The sequence below is a fragment of the Pristiophorus japonicus genome, chromosome 10 (genome assembly GCF_044704955.1).
Source record: "Pristiophorus japonicus isolate sPriJap1 chromosome 10, sPriJap1.hap1, whole genome shotgun sequence".
Taxonomy (NCBI): Eukaryota; Metazoa; Chordata; class Chondrichthyes; family Pristiophoridae; genus Pristiophorus; species Pristiophorus japonicus.
In genome coordinates, this window is record NC_091986.1 from 44,003,011 (window position 1) to 44,029,010 (window position 26,000).

General features: G+C 43.0%; 1 protein-coding gene across 1 annotated transcript in view; it reads left to right on the top strand.

The window, feature by feature from the left end:
* pcca (propionyl-CoA carboxylase subunit alpha) overlaps positions 1 to 26,000 on the top strand; it is a 572,168-nt gene that overhangs the window by 134,671 nt on the left and 411,497 nt on the right. The window contains exons 5-6 of the mRNA XM_070891406.1: positions 9,362 to 9,475; positions 10,006 to 10,059. Of these exons, the coding sequence (XP_070747507.1) occupies positions 9,362 to 9,475; positions 10,006 to 10,059 (168 nt within the window). The remainder of the gene's footprint in view (positions 1 to 9,361; positions 9,476 to 10,005; positions 10,060 to 26,000) is intronic.

A 26,000-nucleotide genomic window follows, 5' to 3' on the forward strand; every position in this document is an offset into this window, starting at 1 on the left:
TAAGGATGAAATAGCAGCGCATTTGGAAAGCAGTGACAGGATCGGTCCAAGTCAGCATGGATTTATGAAAGGGAAATCATGCTTGACGAATCTTCTGGAATTTTTTGAGGATGTAACTAGCAGAGTGGACAAAGGAGAACCAGTGGATGTGGTGTATTTGGACTTTCAAAAGGCTTTTGACAAGGTCCTGCACAAGAGATTGGTGTGCAAAATCAAAGCGCATGGTACTGGGGGTAATGTACTGACATGGCTAGAGAACTGGTTGGCAGACAGGAAACAGAGAGTCGGGATAAATGGGTCCTTTTCAGAATGGCAGGCAGTGACTAGTGGAGTGCCACAGGGCTCAGCTGGGACCCCAGCTATTTACAATATGCATTAACGATTCAGATGAAGGAATTGAGTGTAATATCTCCAAGGTTGCAGATGACACTAAACTGGGTGGCGGTGTGAGCTGTAAGGAGGACGCTAAGAGGCTGCATGGTGACTTGGACAGGTTAGGTGAGTGGGCAAATACATGGCAGATGCAGTATAATGTGGATAAATGTGAGGTTATCCATTTTGAGGGCAAAAACACGAAGGCAGAATATTATCTGAATGGCGGAAGATTAGGAAAAGGGGAGGTGCAACGGGACCTGGGTGTCATGGTTCATCAGTCATTGAAAGTTGTCATGCAGGTGAAAAAGGCAAATGGTATGTTGGCCTTCATAGCTAAGGGATTTGAGTATAGGAGCAGGGAGGTCTTACTGCAGTTGTACAGGGCCTTAGTGAGGCCTCAGCTGGAATATTGTGTTCAGTTTTGGTCTCCTAATCTGAGGAAGGACGTTCTTGCTATTGAGGGAGTGCAGCGAAGGTTCATCAGACTGATTCCAGGGATGGCTGGACTGTCATATGAGGAGAGATTGGATCAACTAGGCCTCTATTCACTGGAGTTTAGAAGGATGAGAGGGGATCTCATAGAAACTTATAAGACTCTGATGGTACTGGACAGGTTAGATGCGGGAAGAATGTTCCCGATGTTGGGGAAGTCCAGAACCAGGGGACATAGTCTTAGGATAAGAGGTAGGCCATTTAGGACTGAGATGAGGAGAAACTTCTTCACACAGAGAGTTGTTAACCTGTGGAATTCCCACAGAGAATTGTTGATGCCAGTTCATTGGATATATTCAGGAGGGAGTTAGATATGGCCCTTACGGCTAAAGGGATCAAGGGGTCTGGAGAGAATGCAGGAAAGGGGTACTGAGGGGATCAGCCATGATCTTATTGAATGGTGGTGCAGGCTCGAAGGGCTGAATGGCCTACTCCTGCACCTATTTTCTATGTTTCTATGTTTGATGCTTCCCTAATTAACTAAGGAATTGCATTATCATTCCAGAGAATATTTGCTGTATTTCCAGTCAGGAGAAATTTGCCAGTATGAGCACTAAGTTTTCCTGCAATATTTCCAAAAATGCACTTCTATCTAATGACATTTTTCAATGTATTGCATCGTTTAATTAAATTATAACATGATTTGATCTGATTTTTGGACTCTATTATTTCAGTATGGTATAATCCAGTGAGATTGGGAAACTGTGTGCACATTTTCGTAATATAATAAATGAAAAATGTGCTGTTTGAAAATATTATGGTTATTGGCAAAAGATCCAGAAGGAGATGAGGAGAATTTTATTTTAGTGCAGCTAGTTATGATCAGGAATGAACTGCCTGAAAGGGCGGTGGAAGCAGATTTAATAGTAACTTTCAAAAGGGAATTCGATAAATACTTTAAAAGAAAAAATTGCAGTGCTATGGGGAAAGAGCAGGAAAGTGGGACTAATTGGATTGCTCTTTCAAAGACCCTTCACAGGCACAATGGCCCGCATGGCCTCTTTCTGTGCTGTATGATTCCATGACTTAAAACAATTTAAAAAAGAATTGTCATTATTCGTCAAACTTCCTTTATTGACATGAGGCTTTATCCATTACTCTTGCTGACATATATATGGGAAACACTGAAGTAATTTTCCAAACTACTCAGTTGGACCAAGTTGGTTCATAGTTCCAGCAGAGCTCTTCTCCTCGTGTTTATGTCATTTTAATGAGAAAATACTTCACAAAGGTCAGTTGTAACCCACTGTTGCCTGTTATTAGATCATCAATCACTGCATTATCACACTAGTGAAAGTTTAGTCTGCGTCTTCTTGATGAACATTTGTTTGTAGTCTTCATAACGTGATGTTAAAATGAGAACTTTTGCCCAATAAGGTAATTGCATCAGAAGACCGATTTATCAAGTGAGCTACGGAGCTGTTTGGTGATAAATGCTATGTACGATTCCACTATACGGTGACACCATCTGCAAGATTAAGTGTGAATGTCATCTGCGCTCAATTTTTTTTCTTGTCAATTTCCACCCACCCCCCCCCCCACCTTCTCTTAAAGGCATTATAACTCCGTGCTGAGGTATAGCTTCGCCAGTGCCTGATGCCCAAGTGAGCCTGGGAGCCTGGCATCCTGGCCAATATTCCTCTTTCATACCCGATGTTACCAAGTGGAAAATCAGGCGACCTAACTCAACACGGACCAGAACTCCAACCTGGGACCTTGCTGGTCCCCATGGCTCAGCTGCTCTCTGAATAAGCTCGATGAGCCATCTGGGAAGCTAACATCTACACGCATCTCTATTTATGTGTTTACATCATTTTTTTATTTACGTAGCCCACTCCAGGCACTTGAGCACAAAAATCCAGGCTGACAGCAGTGCAGTGCTGAGGGAGTGCCACACTGTTGGAGATGCCGTCTTTGGGTGAGACTTAAAACCAAGCTCCCGTCTGCCCCCTCAGGTGGATGTTGAAAGTTCCCACGGCACCATTTCAACGAAGAGTGGGAGCGTTCTTCCCAGAGTCCTGGCCAATATTTATCCCTCAACTAACCGATTATCTGGCCACTGTTACATTGCCGTTTGTGGGATCTTGCTGTGCACAATTTGGCTGCTGTGTTCCCTACATTACAACAGTGACTACGCTTCAAAAGAACTTCATTGGCTATAAAGTGCTTTGCGATGTCCTGAGGGCGTGAAAGGCACTATATAAATGCAAATCATTTTTTAAGAATTACTAAACATTATGACCTAGACATGTGGCTGCCTTTGTTTTTGATTAAAAGCGCTTGTCCTGTGGGTGATAAGCATGCAGACCTTCATCTCCAATGACGTTCTTAGTTGGTTGCTAGGAATGCACAGGAGCAGTCTCTGGGTGCAACTGCTAATTAATTTCAGTCTGACCTTTGTTTGGGGCTTTCTCACATCAATGCACCCAAGACTGGGAATCCAGTACCATGGTGAGAGGTTCTATATCCCGCTGATGTTCCATTACACCTTGGTGCTATCAATATGCTTCTTCACCATGCTGCCTCCATGTGGCTTAACTGCCAAACTAATTTCTAGTGATCCATTCTGTTTTTCAGAATTAAAGAGTTGAGTGATATTAAAGGTGTTCTGAAGTGAAATAATGCTGTGGTTTTCACAAAGCTTTGTTGTTTTTTTTGTTGTCAGCTGTGACTCAGTGTGTAGCACTCTCGCCTCCGTGTCAGAAGGTTATGGGTTCAAGTCCCACGTTAGAGACTTGAACACATAATCCAGGCTGAAGGAGCGCTGCACAGTCGGAGGTGCCATCTTTCGGATGAGACGTTAAACCGAGGCCACGTCTGCCCACTCAGGTTGACGTAAAAGATTCTGTGTACTATTCGAAGAAGAGCAGGGGAACTCTCCCCAGTGTCTTGGCCAATACTTACCACCCAAACATCACTAAAACAGATTACCTGGTCATATATCTTACTACTGTTTGTGGGAACCTTGCTATAGGCAAATTGTTGTTTCCCTACCCTAAACTGTGACGACACTTCAAAAGTACTTCACTAGTACTTCACTGGATTTGAAGCACTTTAGGACGGCCTGAGGTCATGAAAGGTACTGTATAAATGCAAATCTTTCTTTCTTTCTTCATTCTTTTGAAGTCTGCAACTCTTGTTAAGCCTTGACAATAAGTTACAGCAGGGTCCTCACATTGGGGATGGCCAAACCTGGTCCTTTTCTCAGCCACTGTCTGCACCTCTAGTCGACGGTGACTAAATATTGTTACAAGCAGGAATCCTGAACAATTGTTTCCTGGGGGTGATTGAAATAAATGTTACTGGCCCTACCATCAAGCTGGTTGATATCAGTTAACTTAGCACAGACCTGGGATCAAAGAACAACAACTTGTCTTTATATAGCGCCTGTAATATAGTGAAATGTCCCAAGATGCTTCACAGGAGTATTATGAGACAAAAAAATTGACACTGAGCCACATAAGGAGAAATTAGGGCAGGTAGCCAAAAGCTTGGTCAATGAGGTAGGTTTTAAGGAGCATCTTGAAGGAGGAAAGAGAGGTGGAGAGGTTTAGGCAAGTTCAAGAGCTTGGGGCCTAGGCAACATAGCCACCAATGATTGAGTGATTATAATCGGAGATGCTCAGGAGGGCAGAATTAGAGGAGCGTAGCCATCTTGGAGGGGTTGTGGGGCTGGAGTAGATTACAGAGATAGGGAGTGGCGAGGCCATGGAGGGATTTGAAAATAAGGATGAGAATTTTGAAATCGAGGCGTTGTTAACCGGAAGCCAATGTAGATCAGCGAGCACAGGGGTAATGAGTGAGCGGGACTTGGTGTGAGTTTTGGATCACCTCTAGTTTAGGGTAGAATGTGGGAGGCCAGCCAGGAGTGTGTTGGAATAGTCAAGTCTAGAGGTAACAAAGGCATGGATGAGGGATTCAGCAGCGGATGAGTTGAGGCAAGGACGGAGACGGGCGATGTTACAGAGGTGGAAATATGCTGCAGATACTACCTTAAAGGCGCTATGTAAATACAAGTTGTTGTTGTGGCAAAATGACGGTAAGGGTGAATAATTGCTGAACAAGGAGAAAAAAATCATGTTGCCGCTTCTGATTACTGTCTTATGATCTTGGCTTGATAGTGTGCATGTGTAGATATTGATGATGATGGGTAAAACAAAATCGGGCTCTTCTGTGATGACCAGTACCTGATGATTAAATACACAATCCTTAGCCTTTGATTAAGATGAAGAATGGCCATTTGTGAGTCACTCACGGAGTCACAGACACATTTCAGTCCGTGATTTGAGAAGATTGCTCAAAAAAAAGTATTGCTCTTTAGCATGGCTGAAAATCCTCAGTTCTTGGATGCCAATATTGACATCATAGACACAGACTAATGCGCCTAATTTTTTGGGGCCACAGGGCTCTGTGGTTTGAAGTATTTTCTAGGGCTCATTTATCCCGTTATACATTTAAAGCTGCAGTGTCCAACTCATGCTGCACCACTGAACTTTTCTGTTGTATCACTAAGAGCTAAAGGTGAGCTATTGTTGAGAAGAAACAAATTCTTCCTACTGCCGATTTTCATCGCCCCGCCATTGGCGGCTTTGCCTTCAGCTGCTAGGCCCCAAGTTCTGGATTTCCCTCCCCAAACTTCTCTAACTCTCTCTACTCCTCTGAGGCTCTCCTTAAAACCTACCTCTTTGACCAATTTTGTCTGATTTATGCTTCTGTGAAGCGCCTTGGGACGTTTTACTACGTTGAAGTCACTATAGAAATGTAAGTTGCTGTTGTTTTAATGATGCACAGAAGCCATCTAGTTTGTATTTGTATGTCACTGACTGCTGCTGTTTATTCCAGTTTTGGTCCTTTGCAAGAACCAGAATTGGGTTAGCAGAGATCAGTGTTGTAAGATACTTTTATCAACCAAACAGCCAAAATCGACCACAAAATAAATATAGCAAGGCAGCAGATTGGTTCTCCATGTTCCGTGGAGTGGTAGGATGTGGGTTTATCCCCAGAGTTACCTGCATTCTGTGTTCTCCATCGCAGCCTTGCTGTCTACCAGGGAATAGCGTTGAACTGAAACCAGTCCTTCACCACAGGAAGAGATAAAAATCAGGCGCAGCAAGAGCTTACATTTATATAGCTCCTTTAATGTAGTAAAACGTCCCCAAGTGCTTCACAGGAGTAGTATTAAATAAAATTTGAAACCAAGCCACATAAAAAAGAAAGACTTATTTCTTGTAATGAGATATTAGGACAGAGGTAGGTTTTAAGGAGCGTATTGAAGGAGGAGAGAGAGGCGGAGACGTTTAGGAAGGGAATTTCGGAGCTTAGGGCCCGGGCAACTGAAAGCACGGCCGCCAATGGTGGAGCGATGAAAATCAGAGATGCGCAAGAGGCCAGAATTAGAGGAGCACAGAGATCTCGGAGGGTTGTAGGGCTGGAGAAGGTTACAGAGATAGGGAGGGGGCGAGGCCATGGAGGGATTTGAAAACTAGGATGAGATTTTTTTAAATCGAGGCTTTGCCGGACCGGGAGCCAATATAGGTAAGCGAGCACAGGGAGAATGGGCGAATGGGACTTGGCAGCGGACTCGGTGTTTGTTAGGTCTATGAATATACTGTTAGACTAAGTTTAGTAGCACGGAACTAGTCTGCTGGAATTTAGATTAAAACAGTGGCAATTTAAAAGCAGCGAGAGATTGAGCCTGGGGCTGGACTGTAAGGCTCGGTGCTAAAGTGTCTGCCGGGGAGGGGGTGGGGTGGGGTGGGGTGGGCGGGAGGTAAGAGTGGCTACAGTGTGGATTTAAGTAGGATATGTCTATATCCATTTTCTTAATTTTTTTCTTATGGTGAGGGAGGGCAGATTCCAAAACATTTACCTGATAAAGGTCAGGTTCCATACGAACATATGAACAATGGCAGACAGGTAAAGACACTCTGGTCCACCGAGCCTGTCCCACACAATTGCGATACCTTGTGTATCACAACCTATAGCCTCCATCCCAACTGAAACCTTCTGATCTCCTGGGATGGGCAAAAAAAACCCAGGCCAATTTGGGGAAAAACATCTGGGAAATTCCTCTCCGACCCAATTAGGCGATCAAAACTGGTTCAGCAGTTCACACTGGCTCTGAATTCCCTGCAGTAATAACCTTCTGAAAGAGGTGATCTTCACCCCAGCCAGAAATGGGTTCAGCTCTTGCTTGAAGGAATTTCTCACCCAGTATTCTCGTATATCTCTCAGAATTAATTGATATTAAGAATCTAAAAAAACATACTTCATAATTCTCAAATAAGACCCATTTGATAGATGCAGCAGTCCAGGGAAATAATGGAACTGTTCCTAAATTGCTTCCTGATGGGAAAAACTCCCATTGAGTAGATGTTGCTAAATGTCAGTCCCCTCCCTCCTCTGAATATAGCCTCCTCCACATTTGATGAAATTAGCAAACTGAATATAGAAATACACACATCTTTTCATTTCTATATCACTAAAAAACAGAGTATGTGGCCATTGCCGTGTTGCTGTTTGTGGGACATGCGCTTATTGTCTTTGTCCTTCTAGGTGTTAGAGGTCGGGGGTTTGGGAGGTGCTGTTAAAGAAGCCTTGCCGAGTTGCTGCAGTACACACTGTAACCATAGTGCACCAGTTGTGGAGGGAGTGAATGTTTAAGGTGATGGATGGGATGCCAATCTATTGGATTGCTTTGTCCTGGATGATGTCGAGCTTCTTGAGTGTTGTTGGAGTTGCTTCTTGAGTGTTGTTGGAGTGTTGATGGAGCATTCCATCGCACTCCTGACTTGTGTCTTGTAGATGGTGGAGTCAGGCGGTGAGACACCCGCCACAGAATACCCAGCCTCTGACCTGCCCTTGTAGCCACAGTATTTATGTGGCTGGTTCAGTTAAGTTTCTGGTCAATGGTGACCTCCTGGATGTTGATGGTGGGGAATTGATAACCCCATCGAATGACAAGGGGAGGTGGTTAGATTCTCTCTTGTTGGAGATAGTCATTGCCTGGCACACGTGTGGCGCAAATGTTGCTTGCCACCTATCAGCCGCGTTTCCTACTTTTCAACAAGTGACCACACTTCAAAGTACTTCATTCGGTGTAAAGCGTGGATGCACCACGTAGTGCTTGCTCCTCCCCTTCGATTAAAGGGGAGGGCCTCTATGCACTCTGCATGGCCTCCACTGGGCCACCAGGGCAGCGTGCGACTGGGCCTGCAACCCGGCACCTAAGACGGAGTGCCGGGCTGCATGATGGTGGCCCGGACCACGCTGCCATCATTGAGCTGACCCGAGAGTCGTCCGACAAAAAAAGATGGCAGTCTGGGGCGCTGGCATTCTCCCCTTTAAGGAGTTCCCCGAAAGTGGATGTTCGCAACCCGCGAAGCCGGTGTTGACATCCACTTGCATCAGCCTTGCGGCCCGCGGGGCAATTTTTAGCGGGGTGCTGAGGCATCATCGCTGGTTGCGCCGTGGCCAGGGCGTTAACCACGGGGCGCGCGCTGCCATAGCAGCGCCTCCTCAAACTCCTGGGCAAAAAGAGTCTTGCGCCCATTTAGAGCCCCCCCCCCCCCCCGAGGCACTAACGTGTCTATAAAAAAGGGCAATTTTACCCCCTTTGTCTCCTCCCCCATCCCTTTAAACCAAAACCAGTCAAATAAGCTTGCACTAAATTTGTCCCTTTTTTAAAAGTTTGAGAATATTACTTTTAAAGTTGATTGTGACAACTCTTCTAAGTAGAATTCAACGGCACGTGTAGCAGTAATTCCGGCTGGCAAACAGCAATAATGCAATAGACTAACTATATTAAATTCAATAACATTAATTGAATGTTAAACCGCAGATAACTCCCTCTGTTTCTTTTTCTCATAGAAAAGAAGAATATCGGTGTGGGTGAAACTTTTGAGTCACTGCCTGCCTGGATAAATAATTCCCTAGATTTTCCGGTTCACGTGAAACGATATTGAACTCTTTAGACATTGCCCTTAATCTGTGCATGTTGCTGACCTGATGCTGTGCAGGGACATTTGGAGCATCCCTGCATTCAATTCACTCTAATTATCTCCAACATCCTGGGGTGCCTGCTTAGAAATGGCCATGAGTGTTTGTTATTCAGTACAATTTTATTAACTACCTAGGCTACATGTAATCGTCAGTTGTATTTCCAAACATTCATTGCTACAGACTCATTAAAAGGCCACAGCCATTCATTTATTTTTAATCACAATTAATTTTAACAATTGACATAGTGATTGCCCAGAATCGTTCTCTTGTGTAAAAGTGCACTTTAAAAGTCTCTCGCTGATTTTTAAATCATTTTGCAGGCACTGCAGTGAATTCATTGTTCACCAAACCAAAACGCAATGTGGATAAAGAACATATTTCAAATCTTGTTGAAGTCACCTCTTTTAAAGCCTCGCGCGAATGGAAAATATAAGTCAATTATTTTCACTTGAGAATATCCTGTTGAAGCAGAATTTTCTCTTTGTTCCCGCAGGTTCATGTTAAGATGGCAGATGAGGTTTCCTGTGTTGGACCAGCCCCCACCAACAAAAGCTACCTCAACTTGGATGCCATCATGGAAGCCATTCAAAGGACGGGTGCCCAAGCTGTGAGTCTGAATGTGCTTAAAACCCATTGCTGCTGCTTGTATGTTCCTCGGGAAACAGCAGAACTTGTAAAGGAGCGACTATTCTCTTCCAGTTTGGTTCATACGACACGAGTTAAAATGCAAGCTTGATCGCTAGTGGAAATCAAAGGTTCTGTAGCATCTGGCAGTGCCTGTTACTGATCCTGCAGGTGGCTGCAGAATTCAGCTCTTCACACCAGGGAGCAACTTGAGTTCATTTCATAATTTACTTTTATTAATTAGTATTAATAAAAAATAAAAATTCTAATTAATTTTGAGCATCGAATTAGCATTTTCCCTTTAATATTTGTGGTAGTAGTTGTTCCACAAGCCACTCATTATGCAGGAAATCAGTGAACATTAGCATTGGTAATACACATGGTCAGGCAGACAATGCGTAAAAATGTCTTTCCTTGTTTCGAGTGGTGAATAAGATAAATGGTGATAGACTTAAGATTAATTAGAAGCTTAAAAGATTATATTATATATGCCTTCTGCTTTTATTGTCTTAGGTCCACCCAGGATATGGGTTTCTTTCAGAAAACAAAGAATTTGCCAGACGTCTGGTAAGTTTCGTTGTTGATTCCCCCCCCCCCCCCCCCCTTGCTGTTGATTAATCTTGCGGAAAGGACAGACATGGCAATTCGTCTGTGAGTAACAAACATGTGAGTTGAGAGAGGGGCCTGATTTAAAGCAAGGCTGAAATCTTCACAGTGGTGCTGTTGATGACTCAGCTAGGCTCATCAGTCTGTATTATGATAACTCGAGAGTTCTAGTTTGATGAGATTCAACTGAAAGCATGGAGGGAAAATTGCACGAGCCTCGCAACACAAGCAGCCCTGAAAAATGTTTCAATGGCATAATGATTCTAGATAAATCAGAGAATAGTGGCTTTTTCTGAAATTATATTGCAATTCTGTTCCATAAAATTAACCCTTTAGGCCTGTTAAAAGTTAGTGCATCGTCACTTTAACTTAGTGTTCCATTATGCACATATAAAATCGCAGAATGACGTATACCATTTAAAACTGCTTTTCATTTTATCCATTTGCTTTCTAGTTCCCCGCATAGGGTGTAAATACTTTGTCAGCAACTACAGGACAATGTTTTAGATTGAATGCTTCACAGGAAATGCGCAGTTTATGGCCATATTAATGTTTTTTTAAATATCTATTTAAGTCATGGAATATTTGTTTAGATGTAGTTTAAAGCCACAACTTCAATTTAAAACATAAGGTTTAGTTCAATTGGCCAAAAAAAACATAGTTGACTGTTTAGAAGCTTAAGTGAAACTTCTGATGTAACTAATTGTTCATGATAACTCAATAGCGTAACAGGAGCTTACAATTTCCCAAATTTTCTGGACATTTTTCTCTGGCTATGTCTACATCATTTTCTACAGTTTATTTCTTCAAAGCAGAAGTTGAGGAGTTTTATCCCCCTCAAAAGTGCTAAAGAGCACAGCTGTTCGTCTATTGTAATATGGACATGGTCCACTGGCAGATAGTGACCCTCTAGGTCAGGAGGCGTCATTACAGCACTTCCACTGACGATCAAGCAGAGGTACTCAGTCACTAATTAATTCTGTGTAGTCTTGTTATTGTCACTTTCAATTAGGCAGCCGAGGATGTGAGATTAAGCAGGAAGTGACGCTAACTGAGCTTCATTATAATATGGGTACTAATCTAGCATTGATGCGGCTCCATTGAGGAAATTATCTGAACGCTATGTTATTTTCACTTTTAACAGTGCCTGTTATTTGCCTTTTGTGTTCAAATCCCTCATTGCCCTTGCCCCTCCCCCCATCTCTGTAACCTCCTCCAGCCTTACAACCCTCTGAGATAACCCCCTCCCTCCACCAATTCTGGCCCCTTGTGCAACCCGATTTCCAACGCTCCCCCACAGGAGGCCGTGCCTTCAGCTGCCTAGGCCCTAAGCTCTGAAATTCCCTCCCTAAACCTCTCCGCCTCTCTCTCCTCCTTTAAGACGCTCCTTAAAACCTACCTCTGTGACCAAGCTTGTCCTAATATCTCCTTATTGTAGTTCGGTGTCAAATTTTATCTGATAACGCTCCTGTGAAGTGCCATGAGATGTTTTGCTATGTTTAAGGCGCGATATAAATGCAAGTTACTGTTACTGTGATTGCATTCCTATTTGTTCAACAAAAAAAAACTTTTATTTGACTAATTTACTGCTCATCAAAGTGAGGGAATAATAGAGCTTGGAAATGGAACTTGCACACTTGAGCAGCCATTGTCAACATCAATCAGTCTTGGATCTGATGCAGCATGGATTTGATGCTGATTATTCTACTCTACCTTAAGAATGTGCCTCAGGCCCAACTTCAGACCAGCACCAGTGTGATGTTTGCCATTTCCAACATCAGATATCTTACTGCTTCCCTGAGTGAGATTGTGTCAACGTTAAAGCAGTTTTGAGATGTGGGCCCATGACCACTAGGAACTAAGTTAAGACTGCCCAAACTCATTTCATGTAGGAGTTCTTGCAGCCAGCAGATAGAGGAGATGTGTTGCTAATTTAATGGTGATTGTACTATTCACAGTAGTGAATATTTCTGTATAATTGATGAGCAGAACTGCAGTAGACTGAATACTAAGTACATATTCAGAGAACTATGTCCAATGTATATTTATGAATGGGGGGCATATAAAAGTTACAGTTAGGTCAGGTATAACAACAACTTGCATTTGTATAGCGCCTTTAACATGGTAAAACTTCCCAAGGTGCTCCACAGGAGCGATTATCAAACAAAATTTGTCACTGAGCCACATAAGGAGATATTAGGACAGCTGACCAAACACCAGGTCAAAGAGTTTGGTTGGAAGGCATGTCTTAAAGGAGGAGAGAGAGGTGGATAAGCAGAGAGGTTTAGGCAGGGAATTCCAGAGCTTCGGGCCAATGTGCCCCCCAAGGTGCACAGCCATGCATCAATCGTGAGGTCTCGCGCAGGCCACTGCCGTTGGAAGCGATGCCGCACAACAAATTTAAATTAGTGGGAACATTGCTTACGGTCGAGGCAACTAAAGGCATAACCACCAATGATGAAGCGATTGAAATCGGGGATGTGCAAGAGGCCAGAATTGGAGGAGCGGAGAATTGAATCATTCTAATTCCTCATTATACTACAGAAAGAAGAAAGAAAGATTTCGATTTTTATAGCGCCTTTCACGACCACCGGATGTTTCAAAGTGCTTTATAGCCAATGAAGTACTTTTGGAGTGTAGCCACTGTTGTAATGTAGGAAATGCCATTTTGCGCACAAGCAAGCTCCCAAAAACAGCAATGTGATAATGACTAGATAATCTGTTTTTTTGTTGTGTTGATTGAGGGATAAATATTGGCCAGGACACCGGGGAGAACTTCCCTGCTTTTCTTCGAAATAGTGCCATGGGATCTTTTATGTCCACCTGAGAGAGCAGACAGGACCTCTATTTAACGGTTCGTCTGAAAGATGGTACCTCCGACAGTGCAGTGCTCCCTCAGCACTGCACTGGAGTGTCAGCCCAGATTTTTTGTACTCAAGTCCCTAGAGTGGGACTTGAATCCACAACCTTCAGACTCAGAGGCGAGTGTACTACCCACTGAGCCACAGCTGACACAGAGCAGACTCCAGTGTTCTCTTTAAGTTGCACGGCTGCGTAACGCTCTGCAGCTCCTGCGCAGCCGGCTCACCGGCTTTTAAATAGGAAAAATTGCGCCCCTTAAGGAGGCTGCACACCCAAACAAATATTAAATGGAACATTGGCGGGCTGCTGTATGGGTTTTGTGATGGTGAAATAAGAAGCTGCCATTTATACTGGCCACTGCATCGGTTTTTCAAGTCAGTACCTCATGTCATGTCAGTTTGCTATGCTTACGCACGCATGCAACTCATGAAACCGACTAACATAATAAAGAAGGAAAGAACTTGCATTTATATAGCGCCATTCATGACTCCCAAAGATCTTCACAGCCAATTAAGTACTTTTGTAGGGCAGACACCGTTGTAATATAGACAAAAAAAATAATCTTCAAGGATATACAAACTAAAGTCAATCATCATGGCATGGCGAGGACTAGTTGGATTGCAGTTGTAAATGGGAAAGTTTTCTCTGACTTGGTAAATTGAATATGGAGATACCCGATAATAATGACACAGCAGACAGCAAATCCTTCCGCAGTGAGTTTGTGGACCTGCCCTTGTTTGGAAGCATTCTCATGATTCTCGGCACTAACCGTAAGGTTGGGAATGTGTTTTTGAGACAAGCAGCATGAAATAGAACCTTGGTTAGGCCACACTTGGTAATACTGTGCACAGTTGTGGTCTCCATATTACAAAAAGGATATTAAGGCACTGGAGAAGATTTGCAAAGATGATGCCAAACTGAGAGGTTACAACTATTGGGAAAGACTGGACAGGCTGGGACTATAAAAGAGAAGGCTGAGGGGTGACCTGATAGAGGTCTTTAAAATTATGAGAATGTTCGAAAAGGTAGCCATAGCGAAGATGTTTCCAATTGTGGGGGAGACCAAAACTAGGGACCATAAATATAAGATAGTCACTAATAAATACAATAAGAAATTCAGGAGAAACTACTTAACCCAGAGAGTAGTGATAAGGTGGAACTCGCTACCACAAGGAATAGTTGAGGTGAACAGCATAGAGACATTTAAGGGGAAGCCAGATAAGCAGAAAGGAATAGAAGGATATGCTGATAGGGTGAGATGAAGTAAGGTGGGAGGAGGCTCATGTGGAGCATAAACACTGGCAGGGACCAGTTGGGCTGAATGGCCTCTTGCTGTCCTGTTAACTTCTATGTGATACTTGTAGCATGTTACAAAGCTGTACTGCAGGTTAGGAGCTTCGATGGAATCATAACCTGCAGGAGTGAAAGTGAAACAGAAGCATTTTTTAAATAACCTCAATTCACACCAATAATTGTTGCTGTTTCTTGTGGCAGCATCTTTTGCTGTCGGGATTTTGTATTTTCCCCTTTAGCCCAATTTACCAGTGGGACAGCTTCATGTGACTGAAGGAGCAGGTCAGGCATTATTTTGCTGTGTATCAGTTGTCTTTCAATGATCACAACAAAAGGTGTGATGATCCTCCCCCCCAACACACAAATCTTAGTTTGCCACTGCCTAATGTAAAGGAAATGGCACCAAGTAGCATTTGTCCACAGAACAATAAAAGATTTGTAAAGTACATTCAAAAAATTTGGGTGTTAGAAAAATAAAATTGACAATGAATAGTAAGTGATGGGAAATGGCTCGACGGGCCGAATGGCCTTCTTCCATGCTGTAACCATTCTGTAATTCTAAAAGAAAGAAAGACTTGCATTTTATATAGCGCCTTTCACGACCACTGGTTCCAATCTCAGGACTTGCCAAAGCACTTTACAGGCAATGAAGTACTTTTGGAGTGTAGTCATTGTTGTAATGTGGGAAACGCGGCAGCCAATTTGCACACAGCAAGCTCCCACAAACAGCAATGTGATAATGACCAGATAATCTGTTATTTTGTTAGGTTGATTGAGGGATAAATTTTGGCTAGGACACCGGGGATAACTCCGAAACTTCAAAATAGTGTCATGAGAGGGCAGATGGGGCCTTGGTTTAACGTCTCATCCGAAAGACGGCACCTCCGATAGTGCAGCACTCCCTCAGCACTGCACTGCACTGAAGTGTCAGCCTAGATTTATGTGCTCAAGTTCCTGGAGTGAACCTTCTGACTCACACTGACTCTCTGAAACAAGGGTCCATTGTACACTTTTAAAATAATTTTGCTGGCTTTTCTGGTTCAGAAGCACCACTTTTTCTTCCAACCTGGTTAGAAGTACAGAACAATACAGTTCTCCCATTAGTACAAATTCCATATGCTTTTTAACACTGATTGTCTTTCCTGTGTCAGTGAATGCTGCAAATCACTTTAGCAAAGTTTATTTTTGTCGCTATTAGACTCCTTAATACATTCCCCTCAAGTTCTTTGGGATATCAGTGTTGACCCGAACCTTGCAGAAGATACATACTTACCTGTTTTACAGATGATATGTTAAATAAAACTTAATCTTATTTGAGATTAATATACATTTTAAGGTGTTACGGTGATTTTGATTCACAGTACTATAGGCCATTTAGGTATGTATGACCAAAATGGGGAACATATGTGGTTCTTTAAATTAAGGAAAATCTTAGCCAGTGTTACAGATAATAGGAACATAGGAACAGGAGGAGGCTATCCAGCTCTCGAGCCTGTTCCACCATTCAATGAGATCATGCCAGATCTGTGACCTAATTCCATATACCCGCCTTTGCCCCATATCTCTTAATACCTTTGGTTAACAAAAATCTACCAATCTCGGATTTAAAATTAACAATTGATCTAGCATCAATTGCCGTTTGCGGAAGAGAGTTTGTGTGTAGAAGTGTTTCCTAATTACACTCCTGAAAAGTTTGGCTCTAATATTTAGACTATGCCCCCTAGTCTTTCACCTTTGCCTAGAAATTCACCTTTGTGCGAAATGGCGCGGACCTACCGTTTCCGAAGTCTTCTGTCCGCTGCAATGGAGGTGGTGGCCTATCCAGAGAAATTCAGTTCCTCGAACATATTTTCAAGCGGGGCAGAAGTGGCCTCATCATGAGGGCGGACGTGGGAACGGAGCAGAATGGCCATCACTAGCGGGGTGGAAGTGGGGACGGAACGCAGTATCTGCCGCTGTCAGTCATCAGCGCCGCGCGATGACGTGATCGTGCTGGCACGTCAACACGTCTCTCCCCTTCACTTAAAGGGGAGGGCCGCTGCGAGCTCTGCATCTTTTTCAGTTAGGTCCACTGGGCCACCAGTGAAGGTTTCGGCCGGGCCAGCGGTCTGGCACCCAAAAAGGGGTGCCAGGCTGCCAGTTGGCAGCTCGGCCGAACCCTGGGGCGTAATTGTCGGCCCGACCTGGCAGTCGAAAATAATGAAATGGCGTTGCCGGTAGTGCCACCTCCTCTTTAAGGGCGGCTGCGCCCCCAACCAACAAGGTCCACACAAAAAGCTGTCGGGGGCACCGAGCGGCAGCTAGAAGATTTTTGCAGGTGAATTTCCCTCCTGGGGCGGCTCCGTTGCACTGCGCGCTCTGATGACATCTTTAAGATGCATCTGTAAGAGTGGGGCAGATCGTCACACCGCAGCAAAAAGCCCCGAGGTGAATTTAGCGAACGTCGGCCAGGCTGCCGCAAGTTGTCAGCATTCGGCACTGCCCTGTGGCCGCTGCTTTCGGGCGGTCAGAGGCCTTATTGGGAGGCTGAATTTCGGCCCCCTAGACTCCCCAACCAGCGGAAATAGTTTCTTTCTATCTCTACCCTATCTGTTCCCCTTAATATCTTGAAAACGTCGATCAAATCACCCCTTATCCTTCCAAAAATACAACTTTAATTTATAAACAAAAACTTTTATTTTTTTTTCAAGATTTCTAACACATTTTGACATTCTACAATTCGACATTAAACTTTCAATGTCGTTTCGCTTCTTGCTCCTGTGCTATTGCTATTCGAGTAAACCAAGAGTAGAAAAAAAGACCTTCACTTTTTTGTACAATTGATTCACTTGTATTTTTTCACACAATTTAAGTTGTGGTTTTGTAGCTGTTTCCGGTTTTAGCACTTGTACTATTGAAACATTAAAATTTACCTGCAACCGTAACATTTTAATATTATGAACCATGCTGAATGATAAAGAACTGCAGTCAGCCCGCTACTTTCATCAGTTCTTTGTTGCAGCCATCTCCTGGGTGTGGAGGCATTAGAATGTGTCGGGTTAAATGGAAACATTTAAATCATCTAGTGAGTATTTTCCTCTCGACGCACTCATTAGCAATGGTAAGTCTACATTTTAAGCACAAGTCTGTGATTTACATTTCATTGCCAAAAGGCTGCCCCTTGTTCAAGAGTTGTTTCTAAGCTTGATGAATATACTTGTATTGGGAATAAACAGAGTAGAAGAATTGAAAGCCAAATACCCTGCCGAGCTTTTCAGAATGATCTGCAGTTTCCAGTTGATCACTGATTAGCAATGCGTGCAGCAGTTTGGAATGCAAAGTTAAGCAACACAAAAGTTACCACAGGTAGGCTATCTTATTAACTCACCCTTTTTTTGTTGCTACCTTTTTAAAAAGCCCCTCTTGGGCATAGTCCTGGAGTTTCACTGGTTCCCTGTTAATGTGAAAAATGCAATGCATTCGACACAGGGAGATGGACAATACTGGGTTGCTCAGCCCCCTCCAACTGTTAAGCAAAGTCTTAATTGTTATGCAAGGAGCCCTCGAAGAAACAAAAGACTTGATGGGCTTTACCGCGCCACAGGATCAGATTATTGTTCGTGGGGATCCCTGTGAATATTTGCACTGGGACTCATTTCTCCCCCCCCCCCCCCCCCTTTGCCTGATTGATACCAGCTTGTTTCGGGTTTAATGGCAGGCTAAAGCAGACAGTACTGAGAATAAAACTTGCAGCGAGAAGCAGTGTGCGAGCCATGGGATACTCGGTATCATGGTATTATCGGTCAATACTTGGACCGGGTACAGACACGCTGCTTAGGAATGAGTTTTAATAAGGATTTTACTTTTGTTATGTCATTTTGGAAATTTTCCAAGTACTTTTACGATAACTTAAATGTAGAATCATGGAATGATACAGCATGGAAAGAGACCATTTGGCCCAGCTTGCGTGTGCCGGCTCTTTAGTAGAGCTATCCAATAAGTCCTGCTCCCTTTGCTCTTCCCCATAGCCCTGTAAATCTTTTCCCATCAAGTATTTATCCAATTTTCTTTTGAAAGTTACAATTGAATCTGCTTCCATCGCTTTCAGGCAGCGCATTCCAGATCACAACAACTCGCTGCATAAAAAAATGTTTCCTCATGTCGCCTCTGGTTCTTTTGTTAATCACCTTAAATCTGTGTCCTCTGGTTACTGACCCTTCTGCCACTGGAAACAGTTTCTCTTGATTTACTCAATCAAAAGTCCTCATAATTTTGAACACCTTAATTAAATCTCCTCATAACCTTGTCTGGTCTAAGTGGGAGTATATTTATATGTAATACTTAACCTGTTCATACAATACAAGGAAGTATTTTTATTCCCCCCCTGCCCCCGATTTGGAAAAAGCTTTAAAATATAAAATTATACAGCACCTTCAAAACATTTAATGTTTTTTTTGTTAGGTATACTTTTTATTAAAAGAAAGATAATTGTTTCCCTTTCATCTCTGGTGAGAGGAGGGCTTTTAAACTACTCTTAGATAAGTACACCAGTGAAACCATGAAAAATAGCAGGTATGCAAGAGCAGCTAGGGGATTCTCCATCTTCCCCTTGTCTCCGGAGAAGCAGGTGGCCTTCGCTTGCACTTCCCTACTGTACCCGAAGGACCAGAATGATACCAGGGCTAAAAGGGTTACGAAGACAGGTTGCACAGACTAGGCTTGTATTCCTTTGAGTATAGAAGATTAAAGGGTGATCTAATTGAAGTGTTTAGTTAGGATGATTAAAAGAATTGATAGGGTAGCTCGAGAGAAACAATTTCCTCAGGTGGGGCGGAGGGAAGGGGGAGTCCAGAACAAGAGCCAGGCCATTCAGGGGTGATGTCAGGAAGCAGTTCTTCACACAAAGGATAGAGGAAATCTGGAACTCTCCCTCAAAAAGCTGTTGAGGCTGGCGGTCAGTTGAAAGGAACAAAACTGAGATTGATAGATTTGTCGTCTTCTCTCGTATGCCAGTAGCAAAGCAAATCAAATATCAATATCTAAGTCAGATATCCAGGCTAAAGCTTCCACTGTAACTGAGTGGATATCTTGTAGGCTGCCTACGAATTTCCTCTGAGGGCAGTGCTCAGTGATGTGCTCCAGGGTCTGATCTGGAGCTCCACAGTCGCATGATGGGGATGCTTTAATCTTCCATCTATGGAGAAGATATTAAGGGTTGCGGAAGCAAGGCGGGTAGATGGAGTTAAGATGCAGGTCAGCCATGATCTAATTGAATGGCAGAACAGGCTCAAGGGGCTGAATGGTCTCCTGTTCCTGGGCATTCAACAAACCCGAAGAAGAGTTACTACCTGAGACGTCAACTGACTCATGTTTTCCTGACGGAAGCTACCTGACCTACTGAGTGTCTCCAGCGGTTTCTCTTTGTGTTTCAGCTCAAGAATAGTCCTGATTATGAGCCTGTGATTTGGAAAGCAAGTGCTGGTAACAAGTTATACCCAACATTCCTTTCTTTGTATTGGAAGGGGAAAAAACATAAATGTGAAAGTCGAAATGGGAAATACAAAGATTGGAGGCACAAAGTCTATTTCTGGGGGGAGGATCTGGGGCATGTCCCCTTCTGCATCTCAAAATTTTGATTTTTGATTCTTTATTTCCAATATTTTGAAATCTCCAGTAAACTTTCCATCTTTTGATCTAAAAAGTGTGTTTGTTGAGTTTTCTCAAAAACAATTCTCTTTTTACCATTTGGGAACAAATACATTTCATTCTTCCTCCCAGTAGCAACAAATAATCTAGTGCTGGGAGAAAAAAAAGTTTGTAATTTTTTTTTAAGGTTGACTAATAGCAAATGGAAGATTTGAGGCACATAAGAACATAAGTATTAGGAGCAGGAGTAGGCCATTTGGCCCCTTGAGCCTGCTCCTCCATTTAAAAAGATCATGGTTGATCTGATCTAGGACTCAGCTCCACTTCCCAGCCTCCACAGCTCTCCAGAGCACAGAATTCCACAGACTTGCGACCCTCTGAGAGAAGAAAATCCTCCTCATCTCAGTTCTAAATGAGCGACCCCTTATTCTAAAACTATGACACCTAGTTCTAGATTCCCTCACGAGGGGAAACACTCTCTCTGTATCTACCCTGTCGAGCCCCCTCAGTATCTTATATTTTTCAATAAGATCACCTCTCATTCTTCTAAACCCCAATGAGTATAGGCCCAACCTGCTCAACCTTTCTTCATAAGTCAACCCCTTCATCTCAGGAATCAACCTTCTTTGAACTGCCTCCAATGCAAGTATATCCCTCCTTAAATAATTAGACCAAAACTGTACACAGTACTCAAGGTGTGGTCTCACCATACCCTGTACAGTTGTAGCAGGATTTCTCTACTTTTATACTCCATTCCCCTTGCAATAAAGGTCAACATTCCTTTTGCCTTCCTGATTACTTACTGTAACTGCATACTAACTTTTTGTGTTTCATGCACAAGGACGCCCAGGTCCCTCTGTACTGCAGCATTTTGCAGTCTCTCGCCATTTTAATAATAACTTCCTTTTTTATTTTTCCTACCAAAGTGGACAACCTCACACTTTCCCACATTATACTCCATCTGCCAAATGTTTGCCCACTCACTTAGCCTGTCTATATCCCTTTGCAGATTCTTTGTGTCCTCCTCACAACTTGCTTTCCCACCTATCTTTGTATCATCAGCAAACTTGACTACATTACACTCTGTCCCTTCATCTAAGTCATTAATATAGATTGTAAATAGTTGAGGCCCCAGCACCGATCCCTGTGGCACCCCACTAGTTACTGTTTGCCGACCGGAAAATGACCCATTTATCCCGATTCTCTGTTTTCTGTTAGTTAGCCAATCCTCTCTCCATGCTAGTATATTACCCCCAAACCCACGAGCTCTTAGCTTGTGCAGTAACCTTTTATGTGGCGCCTTATCGAATGCCTTCTGGAAATCCAAATACACGACATCCACTGGTTCCCCCTTATCCACCCTGCTCGTTACATCCGCAAAGAACTCCAGCAAATTTGTCAAACATGATTTCCCTTTCATAAAACCATGCTGACTCTGCTTGACTGTATTATGCTTTTCCAAATGTCCTGCTACTGCATCCTTAATAATGGACTCTAGCATTTTCCCAATGACAGATGTTAGGCTAACTGGTCTATAGTTTCTTGCTTTCTGTCTCCCTCCTTTTTTAAATATGGGTGTTACATTTGCGGTTTTCCAATCCGCTGGGACCTCTCCAGAATCCAGGAAATTTTGGTAGATTGCAACCAATGCATCCACTATCTCTGCAGCCACTTATTTTAAGACCCTAGGATGCAGGCCATCAGGTCCAGGGGACTTGTCCACTTTTAGTTCCATTATTTTACCGAGTACATTTTGTTTAGTGATAGCGATTGTTTTAAGTTCCCATCCTCCGTATAGCCCCTTGATTATCCACTATTGGGATGCTTTTAGTGTCTCCTACTGTGAAGACCGATACAAAATATTTGTTCAAAGTCTCTGCATTTCCATGTTCCCCATTATTAATTCCCCAGTCTTATCCTCTAAGGGACCAACATTTACTTTAGCTACTCTCTTCCTTTTTATATACCTGTAGAAGCTCTTACTATCTGTTTTTATATTTCTTGCTAGTTTACTCTCATAATCCATCTTCTCTCTCTCTCTTTTTAGTAGTCCTTTGTTGGTTTTTAAAAATTTCCCAATCCTCTGGCCTCTCACTAATCTTGGCAACGTTATATGCCATTGTTTTCAATTTTATACCATCCTTTACTTCCTTAGTTAGCCACAGATAGTTCTCCCTTCTCTTAAAGTCTTTCCTTCTCACTGGAATATATTTTTGTTAAGAGTTATGAAATATCTCCTTAAAGTCTGCCACTGCTTATCAACCATCTTACCCTTTAATCTATTTCCCCAGTCTACTTTAGCTAACTCTGCCTTCAAACCTTTGTTTAAGATCAGGACACTGATTTGAGACCCAACTTTCTCACCCTCCAACTGAATTTGAAAATTCAACCATGCTATGAAAACTCTTTCCTAGAGGATCCTTTACTATGCGATCACTTATTAATCCTGTCTCATTACACAGTACTCTTCCTCAAGGCTACCTTGGCCAATTTGATTTGTCCAATGAATATGAAGATTAAAATTGCCTATGATTATTGCTGTACCTTTCTTATAAGCCTCCATTATTTCTTGATTTATACTCTGTCCAACAGTGTAGCTACTGTTAGGGGGCCTATAGACTATGCCCACCAGTTACTTCTTCACATTATTTCTTTACTATTTCTCCACCCAAATTGATTCTATATCTTGATCTTCTGAGCCAATATAATTTCTCACTACCGTATTGATCTCATCCTTTATTAACAGAGCTACCCACCTTCATTTTCCTTTCTGTCTATCCTGCCGAATTGTGAAATAATCCTGAATATTCAGTTCCCAGCCTTGGTCACCTTGCAACCACGTCTCTGTAATGGCTATCAGATCATACTTATTTATATCTATTTGTCCATCTTCTTGACCGTGGGATCTGTAACTTGAGCTGTAGGCAGCAAATTTATAATTGTGCACATTTCTTCCAAATGTAACCAGCTTTGTGCATTGTTAGGGGGATCTGGGGCACCCTCTGCCGGTCCTGGTTATTTCAATGCTAAATTTCACGCCTAAATGAGCCCCGCATCCAAAAAAAAATTATGGGGATCATTGATCAGTGACATTGCTCCATGAAGAATGGTTCATTCAGAATTTATATAGTGTCTGTTCCAATCTCAGGACATCCCAAAGCGCTTTAGAGCCAGTGAAGTATTTTATGAAGTGTATTCACCGTTGTAATGTAGGAGATGCAGCAGCCAATTTGCAAATAGCAATGTGTTAATGACCAGATCATCTGTTTTTTAGTGATGTTGGTGGCCAATTCTGGTTAATGTAAAAGACTTTGTGGGGGGGGGGGGAGGAGGGGATTTTGACTTGGCATGATAGTGTAAGACGGGCGATAGTGAATCGGCAGCCCTTTTTACATCTCTGCCGGTTGTCATTTTCATTGACGTCAATGAATATGAAACTCGGGAGAGATGCAAAACAAGCTGCTGATTCGCTATTGCTGATTTAGGCTATTTCACAAAGCCAAAATTGCTCTCTTTATTGTTCACAATCGATAGATTTTTAATGTTTTTTTTAAAAAAAAGGAAAAGTCAAGTGTAATTGTGTTTTCAATAGACGAACTATCACTTCCCAAAAAGCTATCACAATGCACTCTCCCATGTATGACCACCCCCACGCCAGTTCACAATGCACCTACACTACTCATGGGGAGTTTCTCCTCCACCAACTCTCAGTCCATGCCGGCATATTTCTCCCTCCTCTCCTTAATTATGTCGAGCACTCTTTTACTTGAAGAAAGGAGAGTGATATAGTTTCAAAGGAATAATTTTTAAAATGCAAAAGGAATTTATCCCTGAAATTGGTCATAGAATCAGGCAGCAGAGAACATGCAGACAGGAGGAGCCCATTCAGCCCCTCGAGCCTGTTCCTCCATTCAATCAGACCATGGCTGATCTGTATCGGAACTCCGTCTACCCGCCTTGTTTCCATAACCCTTAATGCCCTTACCCAACAAAAATCTAGCAATCTCTGTGTTGAAATTTTCAATTGACCCCAGCCTCAACAGCTTTTTGGGGGAGAGAGTTCCAGATTTCCACTGCCCTTTGTGTGAAGAAGTGCTTCCTGACATCACCCCTGAATGGCCTGGCTCTAATTTTAAGGTTGTGCCCCCTTGTTTTTTTATTTATTCATTCATAGGATGTGGACATCGCTGGCAAGGCCAGCATTTATTGCCCATCCCTAATTGCCCTTGAGAAAGTGGTGGTGAGCTGCCTTCTTGAACCGCTGCAATGCTTGTGCTGAAGGTACTGTTAGGGAGGGAGTTCCAGGATTTTGACTCAGCGACAATAAGGGAACGGTGATATATTTCCAAGTCAAGCTTGTGTGTGACTTGGAGGAGAATTTGGATTCACCCACCAGAGGAATTAGTTTCTTTCTATCAACCCTATCAACTCCTTTAGCCACAAGTTAATGTTATATAAAGAAATAATGGCAATTTAAAAAAAAAATTTTTAAATCCTGGAATCGTTAGTAAAGGACGCCATTCCTTTGAAAGGGCTATTTAAATTGGTCCCACTCCCTCTTCTGCTTCCCCCTCCCCCCGCTGCTCTTTCCACATAACCCTGAAAATGTTACCTTTTTAAATGTGTAGCCAGTTCCCTTTTGAAAGTTGCTAGTGAATCTTCAGGCAGTGCATTACACATCATAACTCGCTGCGTTAAAAAAAAAATCTCATCTCCCCCTCCCTCCCCCCACCCCTGGTCAGGGGCAGAATAAAAGTAAAACTAATTTGACTTACTAAGAAAGTTGTGAAAGACATTATGGAGAAAGGGAAAGCATACAACCTTTATTTTAAATGTTCAGAAAAGAAAACAGGATAGGGAGATCTATAAAGATAGATTGAGGAATGCCGAGGAACAGATAAGAGCTGCAAAGAGGCATCATGCGTGTGATATTAGCGGCAAGGATATTACAATTCATTTCACTGCCTTTGGACTAGAGAACACAAAATCCAGGCAGATTTCCTACCCTGATTGTTGTTCAGGACCTTTTTGGCAGAAGGCATATATTGGGTGAGGATAAGATTTAAATTGGCTGTGATGCCCCCATGGTAGAATAGCTTTTTTTTTTAACCACTTAATGTTTATTCTTAAATATGTAAAACTGTCTCCTGGGGCAACAACTTGCCTTTATAAAGCAGCTTTAACATAGTAAAACATCCCAAGGTGCTTCACAGGAGAGTTATCAAGCAAAATTTGACACCGAGCCACATAAGGAGATATCAGGACAGATGACCAAAAACTTGGCCAAAGAGGTAGGTTTTAAGGAGCGTCTTAAAGGAGGAGAGAGAGGCGGAGAGGATTAGGGAGGGAATTCCAGAGCTTGGGGCCTAGACAGGTGAAAGTACAGCTGCCAGAGCTGGTGCGATGAGAAATGGGGATGCACAAGAGGCCGGAATTAGAGAAGCGCAGAGATCTCAGAGGATTGCAGCGCTGGAGGAGGTTGCAGAGATGAGGAAAGGCAAGGCCATGGAGGGATTTGAAAACAAGGTTGAAAATGTTTTAATTGAAGTGTTGACGGACCGGCAGCCAATCTAGGTTAGCGAGCACTGGGGTGACAAGGCACCAGAAGGCTACTGGTATCCATGCAACTGCACCGCAAAACTAATTAGCGTTTCCATGGGTTTGGGAGCGCCGCTGGAGAACCAAAAATGGCACTTCAAGTCCTATTCCAGGGACTTGAGCACAAAAATCTAGGCAGTCCTGCCCTTTCGAAGGTGCCTTCTTTCGGATGAGATGTTAAACTGAGGACCCGTCTGCTCTCTCAGGTGGACATAAAAGATCCCATGGCCCTTTTTCGAAGAAGAGCAAGTGCAGGAGATGCAACACCTGCCTTTTTACCTCCTCCCTTTCCACTGTCTAGGACCCTCAACACTCCTTCCAGCTGATACTGCGATTTACTTGTACTTCTTTCAATTTAGTATACTGTATTCGCTGCTCACCATGTGGTCTCCTCTACATTGGGGAGACCAAACGCAGATTGGGTGACCACTGTGCGGAACACCTCCGTTCAATCTGTAAGCATGATCCCGAGCTTCTGGTTGCTTGTCACTTTAATTCTCCGCTCCGCTCCACTCCCACTCTGA